The sequence below is a fragment of the Triturus cristatus genome, chromosome 5_1, assembly GCF_964204655.1.
Source record: "Triturus cristatus chromosome 5_1, aTriCri1.1, whole genome shotgun sequence".
Taxonomy (NCBI): domain Eukaryota; kingdom Metazoa; phylum Chordata; class Amphibia; order Caudata; family Salamandridae; genus Triturus; species Triturus cristatus.
The window spans coordinates 620,369,656-620,394,015 of record NC_140587.1 but is presented as its reverse complement, the minus strand read 5'-3'; the positions used below and the strand labels follow the sequence as shown (position 1 = coordinate 620,394,015).

General features: G+C 41.2%; 1 protein-coding gene across 1 annotated transcript in view; it reads left to right on the top strand.

The window, feature by feature from the left end:
- RAB2A (RAB2A, member RAS oncogene family) overlaps window positions 1–24,360 on the top strand; it is a 281,508-nt gene that overhangs the window by 176,878 nt on the left and 80,270 nt on the right. Inside the window, exon 6 of the mRNA XM_085605560.1 lies at window positions 4,101–4,212. Coding sequence (XP_085461686.1) covers window positions 4,101–4,212 — 112 coding nt within the window. The remainder of the gene's footprint in view (window positions 1–4,100; window positions 4,213–24,360) is intronic.

Sequence of the window (24,360 nt, the reverse complement as noted above, 5' to 3'; positions counted from 1 at the left end):
CGGAGAAGGCACCCAGAAGCGACGGCAGCAAGCCCAACACCGGGGCGTCCAGGAAGAATCACCAACAGGTAGGCAGGTTCAAACAGAACAGGGTTCCCGCTCTACAGCAAGAGCGACGGACCTTTAAGCGCCTCCGGGCGCGTATGCAGCGCGTATGCAGCGCAAAGCACTGTGGGGGCTGTGGTCTCCGGCCGTGAATGGTGGCAGCAGCAGCGGCACGGAGAAGGCACCCAGAAGCGACCCAGAAGCGACCCAGAAGCGACGGCAGCAAGCCCAACACCGGGGCGTCCGGGAAGAATCACCAACAGGTAGGCAGGTTCAAACAGAACAGGGTTCCCGCTCTACAGCAAGAGCGACGGACCTTTAAGCGCCTCCGGGCGCGTATGCAGCGCAAAGCACTGTGGGGGCTGTGGTCTCCGGCCGTGAATGGTGGCAGCAGCAGAGGCACGGAGAAGGCACCCAGAAGCGACGGCAGCAAGCCCAACACCGGGGCGTCCGGGAAGAATCACCAACAGGTAGGCAGGTTCAAACAGAACAGGGTTCCCGCTCTACAGCAAGAGCGACGGACCTTTAAGCGCCTCGGGGCGCGTATGCAGCGCGTATGCAGCGCAAAGCACTGTGGGGGCTGTGGTCTCCGGCCGTGAATGGTGGCAGCAGCAGCAGCGGCACGGAGAAGGCACCCAGAAGCGACCCAGAAGCGACGGCAGCAAGCCCAACACCGGGGCGTCCGGGAAGAATCACCAACAGGTAGGCAGGTTCAAACAGAACAGGGTTCCCGCTCTACAGCAAGAGCAACGGACCTTTAAGCGTCTCCGGGCGCGTATGCAGCGCAAAGCACTGTGGGGGCTGTGGTCTCCGGCCGTGAATGGTGGCAGCAGCAGCGGCACGGAGAAGGCACCCAGAAGCGACCCAGAAGCGACGGCAGCAAGCCCAACACCGGGGCGTCCGGGAAGAATCACCAACAGGTAGGCAGGTTCAAACAGAACAGGGTTCCCGCTCTACAGCAAGAGCGATGGACCTTTAAGCGCCTCCGGGCGCGTATGCAGCGCAAAGCACTGTGGGGGCTGTGGTCTCCGGCCGTGAATGGTGGCAGCAGCAGCGGCACGGAGAAGGTACCCAGAAGCGACCCAGAAGCGACGGCAGCAAGCCCAACACCGGGGCATCCGGGAAGAACCACCAACAGGTAGGCAGGTTCAAACAGAACAGGGTTCCCACTCTATAGCAAGAGCGACGGACCTTTAAGCGCCTCCGGGCGCGTATGCAGTGCGTATGCAGCGCAAAGCACTGTGGGGGCTGTGGTCTCCGGCCGTGAATGGTGGCAGCAGCAGCGGCACGGAGAAGGCACCCAGAAGCGACGGCAGCAAGCCCAACACCGGGGCGTCCGCGAAGAATCACCAACAGGTAGGCAGGTTCAAACAGAACATCAACATGTTACTAAATGATGCTGCAAAGATATGGTACCTAAAATCTTACTGTAGTTTAGCAAAAAGAAATTTTCCTACTTGCATTTTTTTGTGAACATTTTATTTTGAAAGCAAAGAATCATTAATGAACCATAAATACAAGTTTGAACAGTGTTAACACATGGACACACATTACCTTAACTGTAGACAATGCCCTTCCTTGATTCATAATGTGGTATTGTAAACTGGCAGCTGAAGGGTTTTTGCTGTAGAGGGTTGGGGCCTACTTGTCCCAAGGACAAAATAGACCTTAAAACTTGTTGCCCTTGACCCCAAACAATATGTCCCAGGTGTCTGGCTATAGGAATTCCACATCCCTGCGCTCACAGGATCCAAGAGCACTTTCTTTTTAAATAACATTTATAAATTAAACGCTTGTTTGCAAAATACAGTTTTTAAACCAGCTAAAATTTTAGTATGTCTATCGGTTGACTGCCTTGGCCAAGTTTTGTTGATTTATTTTCTTAGCAGATTCTAATTTTAAAATGTCACTTATTTAAGAGTAGGGAAAAATACGATTTTTTTTTTGTTTTAATGTTTTAAGAAAAAAGTAAAGAAATTAGGCAATAGAATTATATATTCTGCCTCCTTAAGATGCTGAAAAAGTGGCACTGCGCCATTAAGGAAGTACAAACCACCAATATCCTATCATGGCCTGTAAGTCGTATTTGCTTTAGTTGGTTTTCATAGTGTGAGGGTCCTGCTTACTAAGCAATATCTTAGTTCTTTCCACTAGGAAAGAGGGAGGGTTGCTTATAACATCAGTACAGATTCCAATGAAGGAGAACTATGATTACATGGAGATTACTTTTTCTTCCCCTTCATTGGATCGTCCGTGGTGTTATAAACCCTTCATTGGATCCTCAGTGGTGTTATAAGCACTTACAATAGTGATCCCATCCCATAAAAGAAAGGTGGAAATATACTGAGTAAAATTGTACCCTACCCAAAGAGGTTCCTGAAGGATGCCTGACATTCTGGCTGCCACCAGTCTGGGGTTTCTTGTGATCTGGTTGACACAGAACCTAGTGTAGCAGTTTGGACTGGTTTGTGGTAGCAATTGCATTTGTGCCGTCCTGTCTAGACTATATCAATGCCGCTTATACTGGCCTCCCATCTAAATCTATTGACAGTCTCCAAAAAGTCTGAAATTCCTTAGTAAAGTGTATAATGAGTCTCAAGAAGTTTGCCTCGGTCTCCAGTCCTCTTCATCGGCTTCTCAGGATACCAGTGCCACATGTAAAATTTGCTGTGGCATAGCCCCCAAATTCCTAGAAAATAAAGTACCAAAAATGCCCCTGCCCGGAACCTCAGCTCCTCAAACAAAGTTACTTTTGAAGTTCCCTGCTTCATTTATAAGAAATGGTGCCGCAGAGCAATTAGGATACTTGGTGCAACCTTCTGGAATTAGATTCCCTTTGAGATTTTAGCACTAAACTCATTAACCAAGCTCAAGCATGCTTTTGAGACCTGGATCTATCTACCCTCTTATCATTTAATGCTTGACAGCTGTGCTTTTTAGCACCAAGAAACTCCTCTGGGGTGGAGGCTGCACTTTACAAAATTTCAAAATAAATAAAATAATTGAAATAAACATTACCATATGTGGCCGTTTTTCTAGTGCTGTTTTTAATTGTAACCATTTCAGTTTTGCCATGTATTTTATCATTTGTGTGGTTGAAAAAGAAATGACAGCTTAACCAAGCTCTAAAAACACAGGTAGTTTCAGTGTTACAACGCCACCTAAACTTGTAATCACAGAAACTTCAAAAAGTACAAGTGAAATATACCTACATCTAATGGTGCTCCAGAAGTGCGGGCAAAATAAATAGCCGGTACTTAAAGTCGGTGTAAAAAATAGATACAAAAAAGGACACTTTGAACCCACTTTGTCACTGAAGATAATGAACTATTTTTAGGTGGCTATGACAGTGTGCAGCGAGGCTTCGTGCAGTTACTCAAAGTGAAAGCAGCAAGTGGGTAAACTGGGCTGACCCATTGCCCCAGGCAGCATACTGTGCTGGAAGAAAGCAAAATGTGAATGACAGTTAAACTGACCAATGGATTAAGCAGGATTAACAAAAGCCTCTCTCTGTATGTATCTTGTGTGTGAATGTTGCGGAAAAACAGTAGTCTACCAAAACTGTCAGCTAAAGCTCAAACTAACTGCCTCAAAGGCTAGACCTAAAGTGGTAACATCTCAGAGCAGAAGCTGAGAGAGGTTGCAGCAGTTAGAAGTATCGACTAATTTGTTGGCAAGATTCTGGCCGAGTGGCACTGTAGTTTAATTTCCCTTTCTTTACAGTGAAATCCAAACAGCAAGGATATTTACATATGAATTAGAAACGTAAGAGGTGTTAAAGCTCAGTGGACCAATGTTTCCTCTGCAGGTAAGCTGGTCACAGGTTCAAAGTTGCCAGGTGTTGCTCGGCATTTCATCTTTCTGAGATGGATACAACGAGCACCATTGCTTTGGAACGTAACACTTGTTATTCGAGTGCATTCTAACAGTTTTGTTTGTAATTGACTATGTAATTGGCCAGTATTACTAATTCATTAATACTTTAGGTTCCAACGTTTAGGTTTTCTTCCATTTTCTCTCTATATCTTAATTTGTATTATGTTTGCACCTCTTAGTGATTTAGAATCCAGAAGAGAAGTGAAAAGAGAAGAAGGTGAAGCATTTGCACGAGAACATGGTCTCATCTTTATGGAAACATCTGCAAAGACGGCTTCCAATGTAGAAGAGGTAACTGATAATACCATGCGCCAAAGTGTGTATATTGTCCAACACTGTAATGACATGGCAAACGGGGTGCAACAGAAAGCTCCCTCTTGTTGATTGTTTACACTTTTGTGTAGGAAAAGTTAGTTCTGTGCTTGATTATGAATCTCGGTCTCTGCATGCCTTATTCCTGATGTACGTTTTCCCCTAATATTGTGTGAGCGTCTCCCCGTATGTGTTGCTTTTTTATTTTGGATCATTCCACTAGTTGGGACTTTTCGTAACCTTTGTGTTGTTGCACCAAAAAAGAACCAACATTAGTTCATCACACCAATTGATGCCCTGCACCTTTTCTGTTGAACTGGTCGAAACAGCTCGTATCAGAAAGTTGGCTACTTTTTGTCAATTGCAGTGTTTGTAAGGCTGAAATTTCCATTGTTCTTGAAAATAATGCCTGTAACACTTGGGTTTATAACCAAATGTTATTTTGGTTGGATGAGCACAAGGTTTGCAGCCACTGTCCATCAGGAAGATAAGGGTGATGCTTGCAGCAAATTCCAGCCAAGAACACTTCATGCTGGGACACAGATGTTGGGCTACGTACGCCCTGTCCTTGATGGCAGAGAGCAGGCTGAAAAGCACAAGAGCCTCGGTCATGTACATCGTGTCCTTGGTGAGAGATCCTGGCACAAGTCACTCTTTTGGAAGGACACAACATAGTGCAGCTGATTGATCGCGTCACCAACGTGATTAATGATGTAACTGCCTGGCTGTGCTATAATTAACACAGGATGTTTCTTCTTTGTCGTATATTCATATATAGTCAAAACATTTACTGGCTCTAGCAATAAATTGGGTCATAAGGCACTTGAAAAATAAGATAGATGTTGCAAAGTCGATGTTTTAAACGTAGAAAAATACTAGAGCTTTTTGAAGTCTGTGATTGCTGAATTCCACATGTATTTTTATTTTAAACTAGTCCGTTCAAATTTAAATTTGCAATGGTGCACAATTAGCTGCTTAAGGTTAACTTTACTAAGCGCTTTTAGAAGGTAAGAAAGGAAAATATGTGAAATTGAGCAGGATATCCTGCAACTCCATATAGTCTATGCCAGAGTGAATGGGTCCATAATTGATAAATATCTGTTTTCAGTTCAGACGTTTTGGCTGTTGCAAACATGCCCACTGGCCATATCTCCGTTTCATTTCATTATACATTTCCTCATCCTTTTACTAAACGTTTATTTGTGTAAAATCTAGCTACCTAGAAACTTTTTCTGAAGTGGTAAATATCATCTGTAAATACTTATAGATCCGGATTTTGCAAATCTGCATCTGTCATTTGTGGTCTCTAATGACACCTGTCGGGCACCTAGTTAAATTCAGGTTTGCAAAAAGATATTTTACTATTTGTAGCACTTCTTTTGGGATTTCTGTCCTAACTCCCCTTTTACCCAGTGACCATGCAGGCTATTACGTGGGGTAAAGCAGTAGCTGGGGCAATGCGGTATTGAACTCGAATGCAGGACATGCACATATGTAGGGTTTTATTATGGACTACTGTGAAAGGATTGCAGTAATGAGAAAGTGACCTAGTGTGTTAAGAGAGAAATACTGCAACGAACCACGTAAGCCCATGTTGTGCAAGTTGGGTGTGATACCATTACTAATGGTGTTGGCTTTTCCAGTAGATGGGGTGTGTCTTTATGGTCCGTGACAATCTCATAATTTAACATCTTAGGTCCTTATTAATAATATTTGTCAAGATATGTTAAATCATAATAGGCAGTGCATTGGGGATGAAGTTAGCTTATTGTTTAAAGATTTGTAATTTGTTTTATAGCTTTAGACCGGGTAAACCATATCCTTGCTTACCCATAATTCTTTCACTTTTGCTTCACTTTTAAAAAGACCAGTCTTTTAAAGTGTGAAAATGTTTGGCTTTAGGGAATGGTAAAGTAAGCGCCAGGTGAGCTTCCTGGTCTATTTTGACAATGAGGCCTAGCAAACCTGAAACTCGCTGCAAAATGGCAGAGGAAAAGGTTTTGGTTGAATGGCCCCGTGAATAGAGACTTCCACTACAAGCTGTGTGATACAGTTCAGCAATCTTGTCGCAAGCCCAATGTCTACTAAGCCTGGTTTGTGGACAAACACTTTAACTTTGAAAGATGTAGGCAGACTTTATTAGCTATTACTTCAGTAATGAAATGCTATATTCGCAATAATTACATTATTAGTACTGTGATGTGGTTATTGGTGGGCTCGTCTGCATTAGTTTAAATATTTGGTGTAACATTTGTTGAACCACTTTGCCAACATTTTGCTTTCTACGTTTAAGTATTCCTCATTTGTATTTTTGTTATAATTTATTATGTTCATACTATTTCATAATAACTATCCATTAAGACATTTTTTTAAGACTTCCTTTGGTTTTCCATCAATTGTTAGTCTAAATTTTACTTTCCCGATTTCTGCAGTGTAGACGTGCACTCACACCAGTAGCAAACATTTGCTTTTAGTACTATAACATACAGGTATGCCAAAACTGCTTCTAGTTTGCAACTGAAAATTAGTAAGTGTAGATTGCAAATAAGATGATGAACCATGCATACCTTTGTAATTCAATCAATTCTTTATTTCGCTTTATTTTTAATGCCTAAAAGTTCGAGCAACACCGCATATCAGCCAAATAAATTACAGTAAAATCACACACGGCTAGTTTTAAAACCATTAATAAAATATTTCTTTAATCAGGTAATATCTTATTCATCAGATCACACGCATACTAAAAAGATTACACAAAAGGTGGCTAAACTCCCCTAAACATCTCTGATCATTGTAAAACAAAGCCTTCCCTAATCTTCATCTAGATGCCCGGCCTCGCATATCTTGATTCTGGCGCCTACTTTTCGATACCGCCCACAAGAAAGATGCAAGGGCGTAACATACATATGGGGTTTCCATCTTTTGAATAAAAGCTAAGGCGAGCGATAGTGCCTAATTTATATTTCCCTAGAAGAGGTACAATAAAAACTTTTATTTGTGGACCATAAAAAGACCCAAAAAAATAACAGATGTGAATTAGATTGCGCCGCCCTCCCGTCACATGGGCAAAGGGATAACTCCTTCATAGAATATACATTTGAGGGAAAACCAAACAAAAGTTAAATATAATTTAGATGAAATCTTGTCAATATATATCTGTGCTGGGAGTTCTGTACAAAAATCAGATAAGCCGGAGTTCCCATAGTCAAAAGGGGCAGTGTATGGTACATTGCTATCATACTTTTATCCTTTTTTTTGCCCCATCTATCCTCTGTCGCCTTTTTAAAAAAAAAAATATTTTTTAGATTGGCCTTCGAGAAGCGTGCCCACAACGACAGGGAATCAAACAACCTTTGAAGACCTAATGCTGAGGGTGGTTTCCACATAGCTCAACTATGGTAATTTGTGGGCATGTTCCATTATTAGGCAATCCCTACACACCGCTTGATTCAGTGGTACACTATTTCTTTTCCATGCCAAATGCCATAGTAACAATGGGGCCAGTTTATTTTTTTTTCTTTGAGGTATGATGGACCTAGTTCACTGTGGGAGATGTAATTAGTGCAGGTGCGATGGAGTGATAATCTTTACAAAACGCATTCTCCACCTGCTGCAGTGGTCCCACGTCCACCATACCCCAGACAGCTGCCCCATGCATAGCAATGGCTTTTGCTTTGGGCAAATAAATATTTAAGATATTGGGAATTGGTTTAGCACCCAATTTTGGGGAAAATGTAAAAATGGCCCAATGTTGTTTTCCAAAAGGGCTGCTCTATTTAAAACCATGTTTTTCCATGTTAATTTCTTATCAGAGACCACACCCAAATAAGGGAACGTGTCTACCACTTCCACCCTCCTTTTATATATAAAAAAATCTTTTTTTTTTTTTTTTTTAAGTGTAGCCCCTGCAATAATCACATAAGATTTAGATATGTTTACATGCAAATCCAAGGTGGCAATAAATCTAGTGTACTCTAGTGTGCCAATGGCGTTCTGGCCAGGAGCACTGCATCGTCTGCATAGAGGAGAATCGGGAGTGGGGATGTCTCGACATATGGGGTGTCCTTGACCCTCTCTCTCTCGCTCTCTCTCGCTCTCTCTCGCTCTCTCAATAGCCCATCCAACCTATTTGTATAGAGAGAACAAAAAGGGATCCAGGACGCATCCCTGCCTCACACTTCTTTTGAAAAATATTTTGTACACTCCCTTCCTCTGCCATAACGAACGTTTGCAGTTGCACCAGAATATAGCGGCCTTATACAGGTAATGATGGCATTGTCAACTCCCCTGCTCTCCATGATGACCCATAGTTTGCTGTGGACCTCACAGTCCAGCGCGGCCGACAAATCCATGAAGGCCATGCAGAGCTGGCCCTTTTTGGCCATTGTGTATTTGGAGATTATCATGGATACATTTAAACACTGGTATTTGTTCCCTTGCCATTCCTAAAGCCGTACTGGGCCTCGGAAAAGACCTTTTATTCTCTTGCCCATTCCTCTAATCTATTTAGTACTACTCTTCCCATCAATTTTGCTGTACCATCGAAAAGGGACACGGGCCTATAGTTTTTTACATCCGATTTATCACCCTTTTTTTATATCGGGACAATGATGGAGTGTATCCACAATCTGAGCGGTCCTAGTTTAGCTACCACATTGACAACATTTGTCAACGCTGGTCCCCACAGATCATTAATCTAAAAAAAAAAAGATCTATTGGGACCCCATCGGGTCCAGGAGCCTTCAACAAAGATGTCTGTTCCAAAGCTTGCACTACTTCCCATACTTAAAAATTGAATGATAAATTATTTGTCTCTCCGCATGTTAAAATTCTTAGTATAAAACTTGTTCACATTTGAATAGATATTTCCAAAATATTTGACCCATCCCTCCTCCTCTATATGTCCATCTAGCGAGGGATCCCCATCATCTTTTTAAAATGGGGCGTTCACAACTTTTCAAGACAAACGACTATCTGTATTCTCAGCTGCCACCCGTAAGTTGTCCCATGCATTTACTTTCAAGGCTTTTAGGCACACCTGCCTCGCATCTTTGTAACTAGTGCGCAAGATCCAAAGTAACTGGACATCCCTAGGGAGTTCCCGCAATACTCTCCGGGGATTAAAAAAGGTTTTAGAGCACATTGCGTCAAACCAATGCACTGCCGGGCCTGTCTACTTATACATGGTCGAGTCAGCTGTTTTTTAAACTCCTTTAGAACTACTTCAAAGGTTCCACCCCTCCCTCCCTACTGGCATTATCATCAAGTTACATCATAACCTCTCGATACTTTTCTGAGTTTACTGGTATCTTGTTTATTCACTCTATCCCATTTTAAGGTACATCCATTTTTTCGCTAGTACCGGTTTTGGGATTCTCATTTCATTCTTTATTGGAGTTAAAGGTCCATTTCAGGTTACAAGTAATACAGTCGTGGTCACTAAATTCTGTGAAGGTGACCTGTGAGTTACTGTCTGTGAGAATTTCAGAGCGAATCATAAAATCAATTGTAGACTCCTTCCCAGCACTTTCAAATGTGTTGTCCATAACACCGGTCACTGCATTGATATTATTACTTATCCTCAGGTCCCAAATAGTTAGGAGCCTATTGCATTTCTATATGTACTATCAATAAAGTAAACAATCGGGTCGCCTTCACAATCAATAACCCCACAAACTGGTTTCCCCATTGTGGGGCAGTTTCTAATGTTGAAATCTCCCAGGGAAAACGAAATTCACTGGTTTATGTTGGGAGGTTGCCTCATTAACCACCTGCTCCATTTCATCTACTACAGAGTCCATTTTCCCCTAAAAAGTATTATTATAATAATTTATGATGATTAAATGCCAATCCCCTCTCCCTTCACATATCAAAAAATGAAAGCAGGGAGGCTTATTATACATTTTTTATACTTTAATGCTAAGAGTATTCGTCATTAATGTTAAAATACTGCCTCTATACCCACCCAGGAATGTTGGAACTACCTCCCATGTTTCTAGGAGACATACAATATCATATTTGGCTATCATTTCTGTCCAATTTATATGCTCTCTTTTGCGGTTGAGGCCATCTATATTCCATCCTGTAAATTTGATATTTCCTTGCCCTACTATCTCCTTATAATGCACTAATTCCACAACCGGGCTCTGAGCCCCACCACTCCCAATATCCCTCCTACCTTTGTTTAAAAATAACCATTTCTTCTTTTGACGTAGTGCCAAGTTCAGGGTCGACTTGAACTGTCCATGCTTACATGCATTACTCCGGAGCCAACATGTTTTTGGTTCCAAAAACTCCAAATCCATGAGAATGCTTTGTTTGTCTAAGTGGACTTTTATAAGTGAGCACCTTCGCCCGTTAATTTATGTGCACTGCTTGTGCTCACTGATTTCAGCTCATCTTCTGATGAGAAGGTGTATTCTGTTCTTTAGCCTTTGCCGAAGCATGTACAATATATCAAAGGTATCACTTGGACTCATAGGTCTGACCTGATCAGCGTCTGCCTCAGTTTCATTTGAATCATGTTTGTGCTCAATCCCTCGTTGGTTATAAGGGCAATTTTTATTGACACTGATGTGTAAGAAACACAGTTAATAATATTCCAGGTTATGACACAGGTAGAGGAGGACCATACCTGTGTCCCCCATGAAAAGTAATATAGGGGGTGTTGGCCTCTCACCAAGCAACACTATATTTTAGCAGGTTCCAATCAAATGAACCTTCTTAATTAAGCATTGTTCATTTTTTTAAATGTTTCAGGGGATATTGACAACCAGTGGAAGCAGTAGAAATCCAGGAATGGGATTGCTATTCAGCACATTTCAATAGATATTTCTAACCAGAATAGATGCAGTATGTTTATACAAATAATCCACTGCATACGATTATTAAAATTACCCCTTTCTAGCTCAATATTTCAAGAATATTGAACTTAGTCCACTAAACTAATAAGTGGAAATTCATCCTAATTTCCTGGTAGATTGACAGTTTTATGCCGTGAAGGCTTGGGCAGTGTATGGTTTGAATGGGAACTGAAAATTTGTGCAAACAGCATATGGGTTGCATTGAGGGGAAAACCTTCCTGGAATTTATACGCTGTCTTTGATCAATTCTTTTAGACTTTCCCAGTCCATGTTTCCTACTATATGGCCAAATTGCTTGGTACATATTAAAATGGATAGATAAACACTGTTAAACGTGAGGCAACGTATCATGAAGAGCTGCACTAGGTCAGCACAGAACCGCTGCCTATTTTTTGGGCGTTTGAGTGGTCTAAAATGCATACAGAAAAGTAAAAAATTATCCGATTTAATGTATGAATTACAGACGGTACAAGTAAAACTAAACAAGGCAAGCCCTGCTGTTTCCGACTTGTGCAATAAAATTCTGAGTTATATGTATTAACTTTAGACACCTCAAATGCAGATAAGCAGGCGTGCGGCTCTGTGCTGAGCCATTGCAGCTGTTGATACAGCCCTGGAATCTGTACTATAGAGTAACTGCTGTGGCTTTATATTGTGAAGGTTTTAGATTTTCAATCTGTATAATCCTCTTAATGAATGCAAAGGATTGTGAATGGTTGTGTTGGGTCTCGGAAAGCACCATTTATCTAAGCGGATTTTTAGTGCTGCTTTAATTAATTAGTTCTTAATTTGTTACCAGTACGCTCCTTCCTCTATAATGTGCTTTCATTGCAAACAATATTTTTAATTAGAACATTGGAATGTTGTGAGCTCCAGTGAAGACAGCAGAGTGAGTCTGATCCAATAATGGTTGCTATAAGGTGAAGGACTGGATACAGGATGTCACTTTCAGTCCTAACCAACGGTCCACTTTCTGGGAATTAATGCCGGTGACCTCCAGCCCGAAATATATATGGAGCCCCTTCTTGGACTGGCTACGAACGCACATGGATGAGAGCGCTGACTCTCCAGGTCTAGCTTAATACAATGTGACACCGCCATTGGGCCCTTAGGTCGTAAAAATGCCCCGGGAACACCACCCTAAACTGTAGCAGAGATAGGATGCCTGATCGTACTTCTTAGGGAGCCCACTATGGTTAGTCTGTTCACACAATGCCACATCAAAAACCTGATCCTAGCTAGAAGCAAAACCACTGGGTAATATCCCTTTATTTTGCAGGGAACGTGTTGTCTCTGACTGTTATGTTACGTTCGTTGTATGTATACTTTTGCTTGATACATCTGAAGGCACTTTGAATTATTTAATGTATGGAAGCATGTGTTCTTATGAAAATGCCAGTAAACACACACACAAAATAATGGTTGCTATAAGCTTTCCACTCCAACATTCCGGTGTTTCTCTCAGTGGTTCCCATATTAATTTAGAACATTTTACCCTAAGTGGGTGGAATGTTCCAATAACCTTATAGCCCTTCTGTTGAGCGCTATACTGGTTGTTAAAACCCTTCTTGGCTTGGACCTATAACTCTGGTTTAAGGCCTTTAGCATCTGGTATAAGGCCAAGCAGCAGGAAGTAATGCTATATTAACCTCTCAAACATGAGCGTTAGCTGTATTGGAATGGAAGATTAAAAGTAAACAAAAGCTACCACAGTCTCATGCAACACTCACTTGCGTAGTGACGCATGAGCACAGCTCATTATGCTCAAGCCAGCTATTTTGATGTTTGGTTTTGTTTTGCCAGTACTGTTCAGCCTCCGAAACGAGCACTAACAAACCAAAAAGGTCAGCTAATTTCTTTGCCTGTATTGATAAAGCAGAAACTGGGATTAAAAGACACTGTTTACCAACAAAAGGGCGAATCACCACCGCTTTTGTTACCTTGCGTGAATCTTTTCCGTTGTATTCGAGAAGAAGGTTAAAATATTTAATCAATTATCAGAATACGGCCGCAAGACAGAACCCCATGTCTTCTTCGCATTAGATGCAGAAAAGGTGTTCGACGTAAGTCACTGGCCTTACCTTCATCGGACGCTGCAGAGGTTTGGATTTGCCCTGGCTCCTTTAGTTTGATTCACCTATTCTATCAGGGCGCTAACGTGACTTTGAGGGTGAATGGAATGCTCTTGCTCTCCTCAACTGTCTCGATTGGGCGGTTCACCTGACTGGGAAGCTCATTGTCCTCGTTGCTTTTCGCTCTCACCATTGAACCATTCGCTGCTGTGATCCGCTCCTGTTCTGACATACGTGGCGTTCTGATCTCTGCGGCTGACCAGGGTGAAGAAAAAGTCTCCCTATCTGCAGGTGACATATTGCCTCACCGAACCGACTACCATGATTCCGGCTGTCCTCTGGGTGTTTGTCATACGGTGCATACTCTGGATATAAAAATTAACTGTAGCAAATCTGTACTTTGCCATCCCTTTACCCCCTTAGACCCGGCTATTCTTTGGACGCTCCAGGTGGAATCTGACGAATTTCAATATTTAAGTAACTCCCCCAGAGGGAGATGCAGTTGTCCAGAAATCTAGGTCAGGTGGTGTCCAAATTTCAAGAAGAGGCAGAAAGATGGTGTGCGCTAACCCTTACTTTGTTAGGAAGGGCAGCTGTCTTTAAAACTACAACGCTCCCCAAATTGGTCTATGCCTTACAGAACACGTACTACCCGATCCCTGAGGCGACATTCCCCAGGATAGAGACTTGTGGACCTTGTTATGAAGTGGCGGTCCTTCTCAGGTAGCGCTCAAGACTACAGTGTAATCCACACAATGGTGGAATTGCGCTCCCTGATGTAAGGACATACTACTGGGTGTCCCACCTGGTGGCTATCAACGAGTGGTCATTTGCACCGCAGGACCATTCAACCTACTGATTGGAGCTAACGCAGTTCACCAACCGGGCACACCTCCACTACTTGTGTGATGGTAAAGGTATCCAGATACTACTACCACTGAAGATGCGGGTGGTAATCAAGGCCTGGAGGAGGGCCACTAGATCTATAGGCTGGCACGTCAAGCTGATGTGGGTGACTCCGCTCTGTGAGGAGGCATGTATATGCAAATTGGGGAAACTCGGGGGGGTTCCATTCATTGGACTTACTGGGAATGTCCCAGGTTGAGGACCTCCTGGAGGAAGGTGGTCTGATGCCCTTCTCCTCCCTTCAAATAGAATACAGTATGAGTTGCACGCAAATACTTAAAATATGCCCAGTTACGCCTCGCCTGGCAGGGAGAGGACATGGGAGACCTTGACCTACCAGAATGCACCCTTGTCTAGGGCCATCTCCCTTATATAGAAAACTCTCAACAATAATATGCCGAATATGCTGGTTAAGCTGAGGGCTCGCTGGGGGAGGGGAAGGGGGCGGTGAAGATGCAGACTGGAAGGCAAATTAAATTCAGATTAATTTCAATAGTCCATAAATTAAAGAAATATAAAATCAATAATGGTTAATAAAATCAGCAAAAATATTTTATCAAAGCGCGTTCCATAAAGGAATTAATCCTATTATAAGAATCGGGTTGAAAACTGAGTTAGAGCCCATAAAGGATTCTAATCAAGAGAGAGCGCATAAAGCTTCAACATTTAAATCACCTCAAATTGATCCATAATATCAAAGCAAGGAATTTCCATAAAGATTAGTTCAGGAAACTCCGAGTCTCAAAGCAATAAGGTCTGGGTCAGAGTAAATGGGAAATCTAACAAAAAGAAAGTGATGGGGCGAGTGGAATGGTAGACTGGGTAATGGAATAATGTCAACCTACTGTAGGAACACGCACTACTAAAGACTTCACATTTCAAAAATGTGTTACATGTTTCACATCTCATTTTCCATCAGCCTAGCGTTCGATGCTCTCCTGGGAGCAGATCACATCTCATCTTTTCACGTGACTACAATAGTCTTTACATAATAATGTGGCACTCTCAATAATATGTTATCAACTACAATTTCACATGGAGTCTGCTTCCTTCAGGCTGGCTATCTCATTTGTTTACGGTGTTATTTAATTCTCTAATTTCAGCTTCCAAGCAGCAAACTATGTAAAAATCAAAACATCTATTTAATAAAAAGAAAACATTTGTGCAGGATCATCATGAAGGGGAAAAATAAGTAGGTTAGAAAGTAAAGTTCACATTTTAAATTTTGCAATTCAATTTTAAACTATTCATTACCTGGTTATGTAGCAGAGATCTTTATATAAGTGGAAATATTCCGTGTGAATACTTGACACTACATAAGCAACTTAGATGTTCATTTATACAAAAGTTCATGACATTGTCAAGAAGCAGACTTTTGATGTGCATTCAACATTTTGTATTGGAGCTTGTTTTTCAAGCAGCATTGCTTTAGCCATTATTGAGGCCCTGTACGAGTAAATAAATATTTTACAATTCTATGCATTCTAAATGCATTATTTCATCACAATGTGCATATTTATTCTGCACATTTATTAAGAACCAGCATTTTCTTGTTAGTTTTAGATCTGCTCTCCCAGTATCTGTAGTATGTCATCGGCTTTGTTGATTTGACATCTTCACCATACCTCAAATTGGCACTGCGTTATTAAACAGAACTTTTATGTTTGCATTCTTTTGCAAAATAATGTGTAATAAGCAAGCTTTTGCCGTCTCTTTTGCGTCCAAAAACAATCCTACACTACTCGATACCTAGCTGCCAAGACGGTGCTTAATTTGAGCCAGTGGTTTCTGGTGCTCGGCACTAGCACTTAATTGTGAACACCGGCGCTTATGACACGCATCCATATGGTGGCACTGTCGGTCTTATTTAGAAAGGAGCACAACAGCTATTTATTAATTCAGTATATATTAAAAATTGAGAATACCTGCCACCCAAGCCAATCTTCTAGTTTTATGGGCATGGAATAGTCATAGTTTTCACACTAGTAGCAGTGTGATGGTTAGTAGTTGTGTTGGTATTGTCATTGACAGTGCTGGCGGGGGCAATGAGTGGACCAAGCTGCACTTGCCTCCTGACAAAGGCCCTGGCACTTTATTTTGTTACAGATTAAGCACTGTGCCAAGCTAAAAAAAATAAAATAAAAAGCAGGCCCTGCCTTGTGCATCACCCATCTACCTCAATACTTTTTGATACTTTTCAATATTTATGACTGATATAATTATTTAACTCTTGTATGATATCTAGCTCTTTTGGAAAGCGCTCGAACACCGATGGGTAATGACTGTGCTAGATAAAAACCAAACCAATAAAAACATTACTGAGAAGGTTATGTCCAGAGGACAAATCAAGTTACTGTTCAGTTTATGCGACAGATTGGGTGCCTGTTGTGGCCGCAGGAGGGCAGTATGACCCAAAAGAATGGAGCATTTCTCTGCATCCTTGAAGAAAAAACCATGATCCAGCTGAAATCCGTTCAATCCAGTAGCGTGACTGCAGATTTCGCTCTGCTGAAGAGGCACGCCCTTTGTTTACATGCTAGTGAGAGCCGTTCTACATTTGTGTTTTTCCCTTCCTGCCTCCTGTTCATAACGGCTATTTTTGTGTTAATCTTTTATTGAGAATGGCTGATTTCAATGCAATTGAAAATACATTTTTACTCGAAAGCATTAACTTTCGCAGTTATTTATCTCGTCCACGAGTCGTTTATATTTGTAAAAAAAGAAAAATTACAAAAAATTGCTTTGCGCTGCCTTACCCGGCGTAGGGCCACTGCGTCTGTGTGTTCCTACTTGTTCCTTATTTTATCCTAGATTACGCCTAAAATCTTGTGAAATCGTGGTGTTCGCCTGTCACTGATATATTGTCTCGCAAGCTGCGGTTCAGAGAGACGGACATGTCCTCTACGTGCAGCCCCGTCTTCGCCCACTTTTCTGTTCTGTAAATTGCTGGTTATAATAATCTGACCAGAGTTAAACATGTTAACGGCAAATGCAGCCACAGTTTTAAAGCGTCCCTGAAGACCTCCAAGATGGTGAACTAGCTAGCGCCGGAGACGCTTGAATGGACCAAAATGCCTCAGTGCCTTGCGCCTGACTCTGCAAAAAGGAGAACTCCAGGCACTGAAGTGATGTGGCCAAGACCACACAATGTAGTCATTAATACAGGGAAATCTGGATGAGTTTAGGTCTTCTGGTTTGAAATTCGTAATTGAGTTATTTAATATTTCTCTCTTCTATCTCATGTATTCATAAGATCGGAGCACACCAGTAATATTGAAGAAACGCTCACTACTTATTAACAGAAAGTCCATATGGGCAAACAGCAGTAGAGTGAATGTATATTGAGCGATTTTCTGCTCTAACCCGAATAAAAAAGTGTGTTTTAAGAGGTCAGCAGACCTTCCTAATTATGAAAATTTCCAGAATCACTTCCACTAGTTTTCATAATGTTTATTCGCTACCCTACCCTAAACTTAAGTCAAACTGCAGGGCCCAAGAGAATGTGTGCTTCATTTTTCTCACAGGTAATCGAACCAATTATATTTTCTGCTGGAACCTGCAGAAAAATCGTGCTGCTATTAAATAATTTGATACAGCTGTATGGATCAGCATAACCTACTGATTGAATACCACAATCTGCTCACCCCTTCCCATGATACTTTTTGAAAAATGTTTTGTCTTCCAGTTGATCCACACTGTTAATTATTCAATAGTCAAGCTCTGGATTATTAAAAAGGTACATGAAAATGGGTATGAACTCACTAGAGGAGGTGTGAGGGATATGAACACTGTGGACACAGTCCTGTTAATAAGGTGTACACAAAAATCGAGGTGGAAAGGATACTTAAAGTAAAAGCTATAAAAGCAAAGGTTCCGCAGGCAAAAATGTTGATAAGAAAAGTAAGTTTTCTAAAACAAAGTCTCACCCTATAATCCCCCCCCCCCCCCCCAGGATATACATATTAATGAAAGAACAAAGGTCTGTTGGGTCTCTTTCAACGTGGTAACCATATGTGTTAAACCCACGGTAACCTATCCAAATTATAACATTAAATCACCAATTAGTAAGTATATATGTTTCAAATCCTCAGCTTTCTGTATGTACCTGTGTAGTGAATGTTCATTATGTTTGCACAGATGCGAAAATTTCAGTATTGCGACAGTTCTGAAGACACAATGTGAAGACAAGTGAAGGTGAAATATTTAAATTAGGAAAAAAACACTAAAATATTGGTGGTATCCGAACAGAAAATCTAATTAGACCGTTTGGTCTATTCATTAATATCTCGTATCCCTTTTATGAGATAATTATCACAGACCAGAGATCTACCTTGGGTCATCCTTGGGTCAAAGTTTAAAAACAAAGAAGGCTTCTAGTTCATCCGTGGGGTGAACTTGTTTTTGTGTAACATTTGGCTAGCAAGATCCCATGCCTTCTTCATGACATTGGTTCCTACTTTGTACTAGGTAAAGCTTAGTTAAAATAACAAGAAAAAGTATATAACCCTTTTGATGCTTCAGGATGTGTTCGGAGATGGAAATATCCCGCAGCTTAGCCCCACAGTAGTTATTAGACTCTTAAGTAATTTCCAAATCTGTCTTCAGAAGTGCCTAAACTATACTTTTTCATAGATACTTTTAACTTTTTTGGCTGTTTCACCCACCATTTTACAGTTGTCCATTCCATGCAAGCTTCCAGTGTTTGCTGTTAAGACTTGCCTTAAGTACACACTATTTCAGTGTAATTGGCCACTATAGGAATAGGGCAGTAGTGGTATATTTGAATCAGTCCGCTTTGATACGGTCTCACTGAGATGGTCGATGGCGTTTCGACTTATAAAGTGTTTACCGGGTCATCTTCAGGATGAGGTAGATTATTCAGAGCACAGGCGATGATTCTGAAACTTCGATAAAAATTGAGATTCTAGGTAATTCAATATTGTGGCAAGGAGAGCAGTACCAGTAAGGGTTATAATGCCAATTCTTTGTATTGATATCACAAGAGTAATCTGGATAATTTGAACTATTCAGTGGATGAAAAGCTACAAACATTGGGGTTTCAATAAGTAGTAAATGAACAAACACAAGGGGCAAGTTTCACCCAAAGAGGTTCCAGTCAGGCTTCGTTTGGGCATTTCCACAGTTGTCTAAGACTTTTGCCAGGGAAGACTCTGTTCCTCATTGCAATTGCATCTACTTCCACCTGTTTTTCCTGACCAACTATTACTTATGTCCTGTACATCCTTTCTCCCATAAGTGGTGCCACCTTTCGATGTGAAACAATCTATCACATTCCTGGTGTTATTTCCTCTACCACATCCATATGTAGAGGAGATGCTACACAGGTTGGACCAACATCATGCCCATGGAGTCACCTTATGTAGATCGTTGACTTGTAGAGCAGCTGATTAGTGGTTAATGAATGACCACTAGTGAGTTTTTAATTCCTACAACCCTGTTTCCTTTGCAGCTGAGAAGTTATTGGATTATATTTTCGTTTCAGTATTGGAGGTGTTGTTGCAGAGGCCCTAATCCATTGTATGCCTGAAACTATAGATGATGTTAATAGTAACATTTTGAAATAAGTAAGCATATAGATGGCTCGTATTGACCAAAGTCTCCCAGCTACCAGAAACCTGTAATTTATTGTCCACAGTGTAAAGCCATTTCAAGGTAACCATTCGTAATATTTATTGCATATAATGTAGCATATACTGTGCATAAAAACTGTTAGAACGTTGATAATAACAATCGATAGAGTTGAACTTCAGTGTCTAACATCCAAACGGAATAGACAGAAGTACACAAGATTGTACATTAAAAGTAAAAAGTTGAAACAAAGACTAGCCATTCTTAAATCTCTCTCATTCTACAACCTAGCTCTATATTAAAATTGAGAAACTGTGAAAACCTAAACGGCAACAGTGTAGACTGCGGAGTAGAACTGCATAACATCCACCACTTACCAGATGCCACTATTTAGAATTGGCAACAAAGACATGAGATACCCTGTAAACCACCAGAAATCTATGGTAGTCACTATGTAAATACAATAGTGGGTGTTTGTGGTATATTCTGTTTATTCAATGGGCTGTACATTAATCCGGTTACTCAAGTTTTATTACAGCACCAGTCAGTGTTAAAATATTTTAAAGTAACAAATATATTTTAGTATTTGTTTTATGCATACTGTGCAACAATGTCCTCCGTGCTCACACTGATATGATGACAGATATCCAAGAAAGTGTATGTACAAATTAGCTAAAAATGATACAGAGGATATTGATGGTGCATTAAGAACATTGTGTCCTATCAGCCTAATATAGACGGTGATTGACTGGGGTAATTGCTGAAAGTGTTGATAGCCTTCGATCCAAGACCATTTGCTGGTCATTATTAGAACTAGATCTTCAGAGCAAAGCAAGCATAGTCTGCAAAAAACATAAAGCAGGATTATAATAAAAATTATTCAGAAGAGATATTTTTAAATCCGGTCCTTCCAAAGTCTGCGTACCAGGAGACAAAAATAAGAAAGTATATGACGGTTTCTATATCACCAGGGCAGCGCCCATGCTTACAAACCTCGCAGAACCCAACCCCGGTAGTTGCAGAGAGCTGGCTATTGCAGTACCATGAATGAAAACTGCTAATAAAAGGCTTGTGAGCAATACATTTTAAAGCCAAATTACATTTTTGGTTCAGAGTTGGCTTGATAAACCTTTGCACACTATTAACAGCCCGCATTTCCTCTTTCATCTAATGGCATACTTCATTCTTTGCTGTTCTCCCAAACAAGTGAACTGCACAAATTCCCAGTGGGATCAAACCCTCGTACTGACCAAGAGGTCTTAGGCATTGACAAACAAGGGTGTCTGGTTAGCCTGGTGGAGATTGAGCCCCTCACCCATGGTAAAAGTTGCAAATAGCTCAGCAGTAGAGATGATCCTAATTCAGCTTAAAGGATAACCAAGAATGGCTCGATGGACATCCGCAGGGTTTTCAGAAACCATTTAATTTTTTGTGTGTTATGGTGCTTATAAATGAGGTACTCAAAACAGAGGAACAGGGAATATTTTGGCCAGGTCCAGCACATGTACTCCCTTGTAATAGGTCCTTAGGGTATTAGTGGTTGTCAGGTCTCTGGGAGAACCTCCAAATGGATGAAGTGCCCCACACACCCCGAAAGGTGTCATGCTTTATCATTGGGCGTGCTCCTCGTCGGGCCGGCGCTGCAATGCCTGACTGGCTCCCGCGAATGGGCTCTTTGGCAGAGTTCTTTTGTTGAAGCCATTTGGTGAGTGAAGGTATGTGAACTGGAGTGTGTAGTGAGTGAATAATTTTAAAATAGGTTTAGGGAGACTCTTATTATATAAATGTTATTAATCCTGGCTCGCTAACCTAAGTAAAAACAATGTTGCTCATATCGGGGACAATGATTCTATAGAGCAGAGGTGCTATTTAGTTTTGTTTGGTCACATGTTTCTGCCCAGATCAGCCCCTAAAGGGTCTATTGGCAAATCGTCAGGACCTTACAGGAAATTTTCCTCAAACGTCTCGCACTACTGCAGGGCTGGTGTGTATATTAGGCAAATTAATTAAGTCGCTAGCCGTGCTTGATAGCACAAGATTAAGTGGCACCTTGTGTTGTTGCGAGACCCCGTTTTACGTGGGTCAAGGACTGACTAGTTTGATTCAGAGCACTTCGCTCACGCTCAATTAGAAGTGGCGAGGTGAGTGGCCTTTCGCCTACCCTTGCCCAGCTTTTGTGGGGCAAATTGACTATCGCCCCCACCTCAATATTGGTAAAGATCTTGGACCCTACCTGCAGGGGTATCAAGCACTGTAGGTCTTCTTCCATAACCCATTTCACTCCAAAGGAAGCATCTCACGTTAAAGTGCCCACCCAAAATAATATTTGCTTCCCATCCCTACAATCTCCCCTGCCCAACCCTTCTTGTTGCCGCCTCTGGGTTAATAAGCCCGGATAGAAACCTACCAGCATCACAAACGGCATCGGAGTCCCCAGCGGAAGTTCCCAAAATAAAACTCCCTGCAAATACCAGCCTTAAGCAAATGCAATTCATGTTTCAAGGGTAATTTGTCGACTTTGAGGAAATTTGAGACGAGAAGCAGAAGAAAAGCACCTTGAATGCACTCACGCGCCGATTTGGGCCAAGGCATGAAAAGAAACGTATCACTTTATTTGAATCTCCTTGCTTACTGAACTCTCCTAGGGCAGACAGAATCTTAAAAGTTGCTGTTACCTCATTTATGCAAGAGACTCGCCACACTAAACGAAAACTAATGGTCTTTATAGTATGAGATACATATCTGTAATCTTAAGACTTGGGTTAAAATGATAAATATCTGGGAGAAAGATGAAAGGAGGATGGAGAGAAATTTAGAAAATTGGGACCACATGGCCAACCTTGATTGGGACTCGACAGCTTTTAAGTGTTAACATTCGCTGGCACAACAAAAGATCGACAAAATACTCAAGGGTACTAAAACATATGTGGCACATACTCCTTTGAACCATGGAACCAACATGACTCAAAATGTAACCTTTACATATCGCGGATAGTAGCACATCAGCTGTCTGTATAGCTAATGAACTCTCATACAAACACCCACTAAAACCCACAGCCATGACCACCCACACACTCACACATTCACTTACTAATGCACACCCAAACCACACACTCGCTGTTGTTCCTCCTCCATTCCATCTTGTCTAGAGCCACAATCTCCCGGAATGTGCGCTCACTAGAAGTGCTCCAAATAAAATGGACAATTTCATACAAATCAACTAAGGTGTCTGCCCAGCTTGTAAACCTTTTTTGGGTAGATGACTCCGGTTAGTTTTCAAATGGAAGTCCCCCTATTAAGACTCCACATGAAAGCGCACCGGCACGTTTAGGAGGTGGAACCCCGTTTGGAGTTTTAATGCTCACTGAATACACATGCCTGTACATCCACATTATGAATTTAAATTGTGATTGCTCCTTTGACATTTCATGCCAAGTATGTTCTTGAACTGCCCAATAACATACTAGCCATACTTGACATAAAACGCTGTGAGAAATGAGATTCTAGCTCCATCCAAGTGGTCAGACAGCACGCTCGCCCTGAGACAGAAATGCATGATTGTTTTCTTTTAAAGTTCTGAAATATGTTTATTAAGGGAAATGCAAATCTCAATACAAAAAACAAGGTAACAATACATAGTCACATGAAACATCCTTTGAGTACAGGAAGGAGGTAGGTGGAAATACAATCGAAATTGGTCTATCTGAATAAAAAAGGATTGATAAAGAAAATCACAGAAAACGCAAACTGCAATGCAAGGGGGAACAGTGTAGCAAATGAAAAATTACAACAGAAGAAATCATGGAGGTTTGGATACTTCTTGTTGTACAGGAGGTAAGGAAAATGAGCGCTTGGCACTAGCTTCGATTAATGTTGTAACAAGTAGCCACAAACCTACACGTTTCGTAGCCATGGTAATGGGATATACGAAGGCTGTATCTAGTCTGTGATTATAGCAAATAGCATACCACTAAAGTTGATAGAATAGTTTGGTGAAGTCCTTCTAATTTTTAGTAATCTGTTGAAAGGCAACTGCCAATAAAAGGTCTATAATGTTTGTTAGATGCTTGGTGTGACCATAGCGGGGCCAAACTACCTAAAATACATTGGGTATAGAAAAAGGAAAGCTGGAGTGAAAAATTGAGTTGATTTGGGCTCATACCTTTTTCAAAAAATCATGGACAAGTGGACATGTAAAAAGTAAATGATGAAGGTCTGCATGAGGGGGAAGCGCATGTCCAGCAAACATCTGAAATACAAGCGTTTTGTTTATGTACAATAGCTGGAGAGTATAAGAGCCTATTGTAGATAAAAAAAAAAGTGTTTGCGTGGTATTAGCAGCTCTTGAGGATTTTCTAATTTCACTCCATATCTTGTTCCAATAAGTAGTTGACCATTCAACACCCAGGTCTTGCTCCCAGGAGAGTTCTATTTTGGATGTATCCCTTGGAATGCATGAAACTTGTAAATAATTATAAATAGCAGAAGCTTTGGGGGTTAACTTGTAACAGAGAGTGTAATTTATCAACCGGAGAATTGACAGGGGTAGTGAAGGAATTAGGAGGTGAGCAACGGGTGTATGCATCCAGAATAGCTTGTTTTAAAAATGTGTATTTGGATTGGAAAGAGGATGGAAAACCAAACAGACTTTTGATCTGCGCAAAGGACATGATTTGATCTTGTCTGTATAGTTGGTG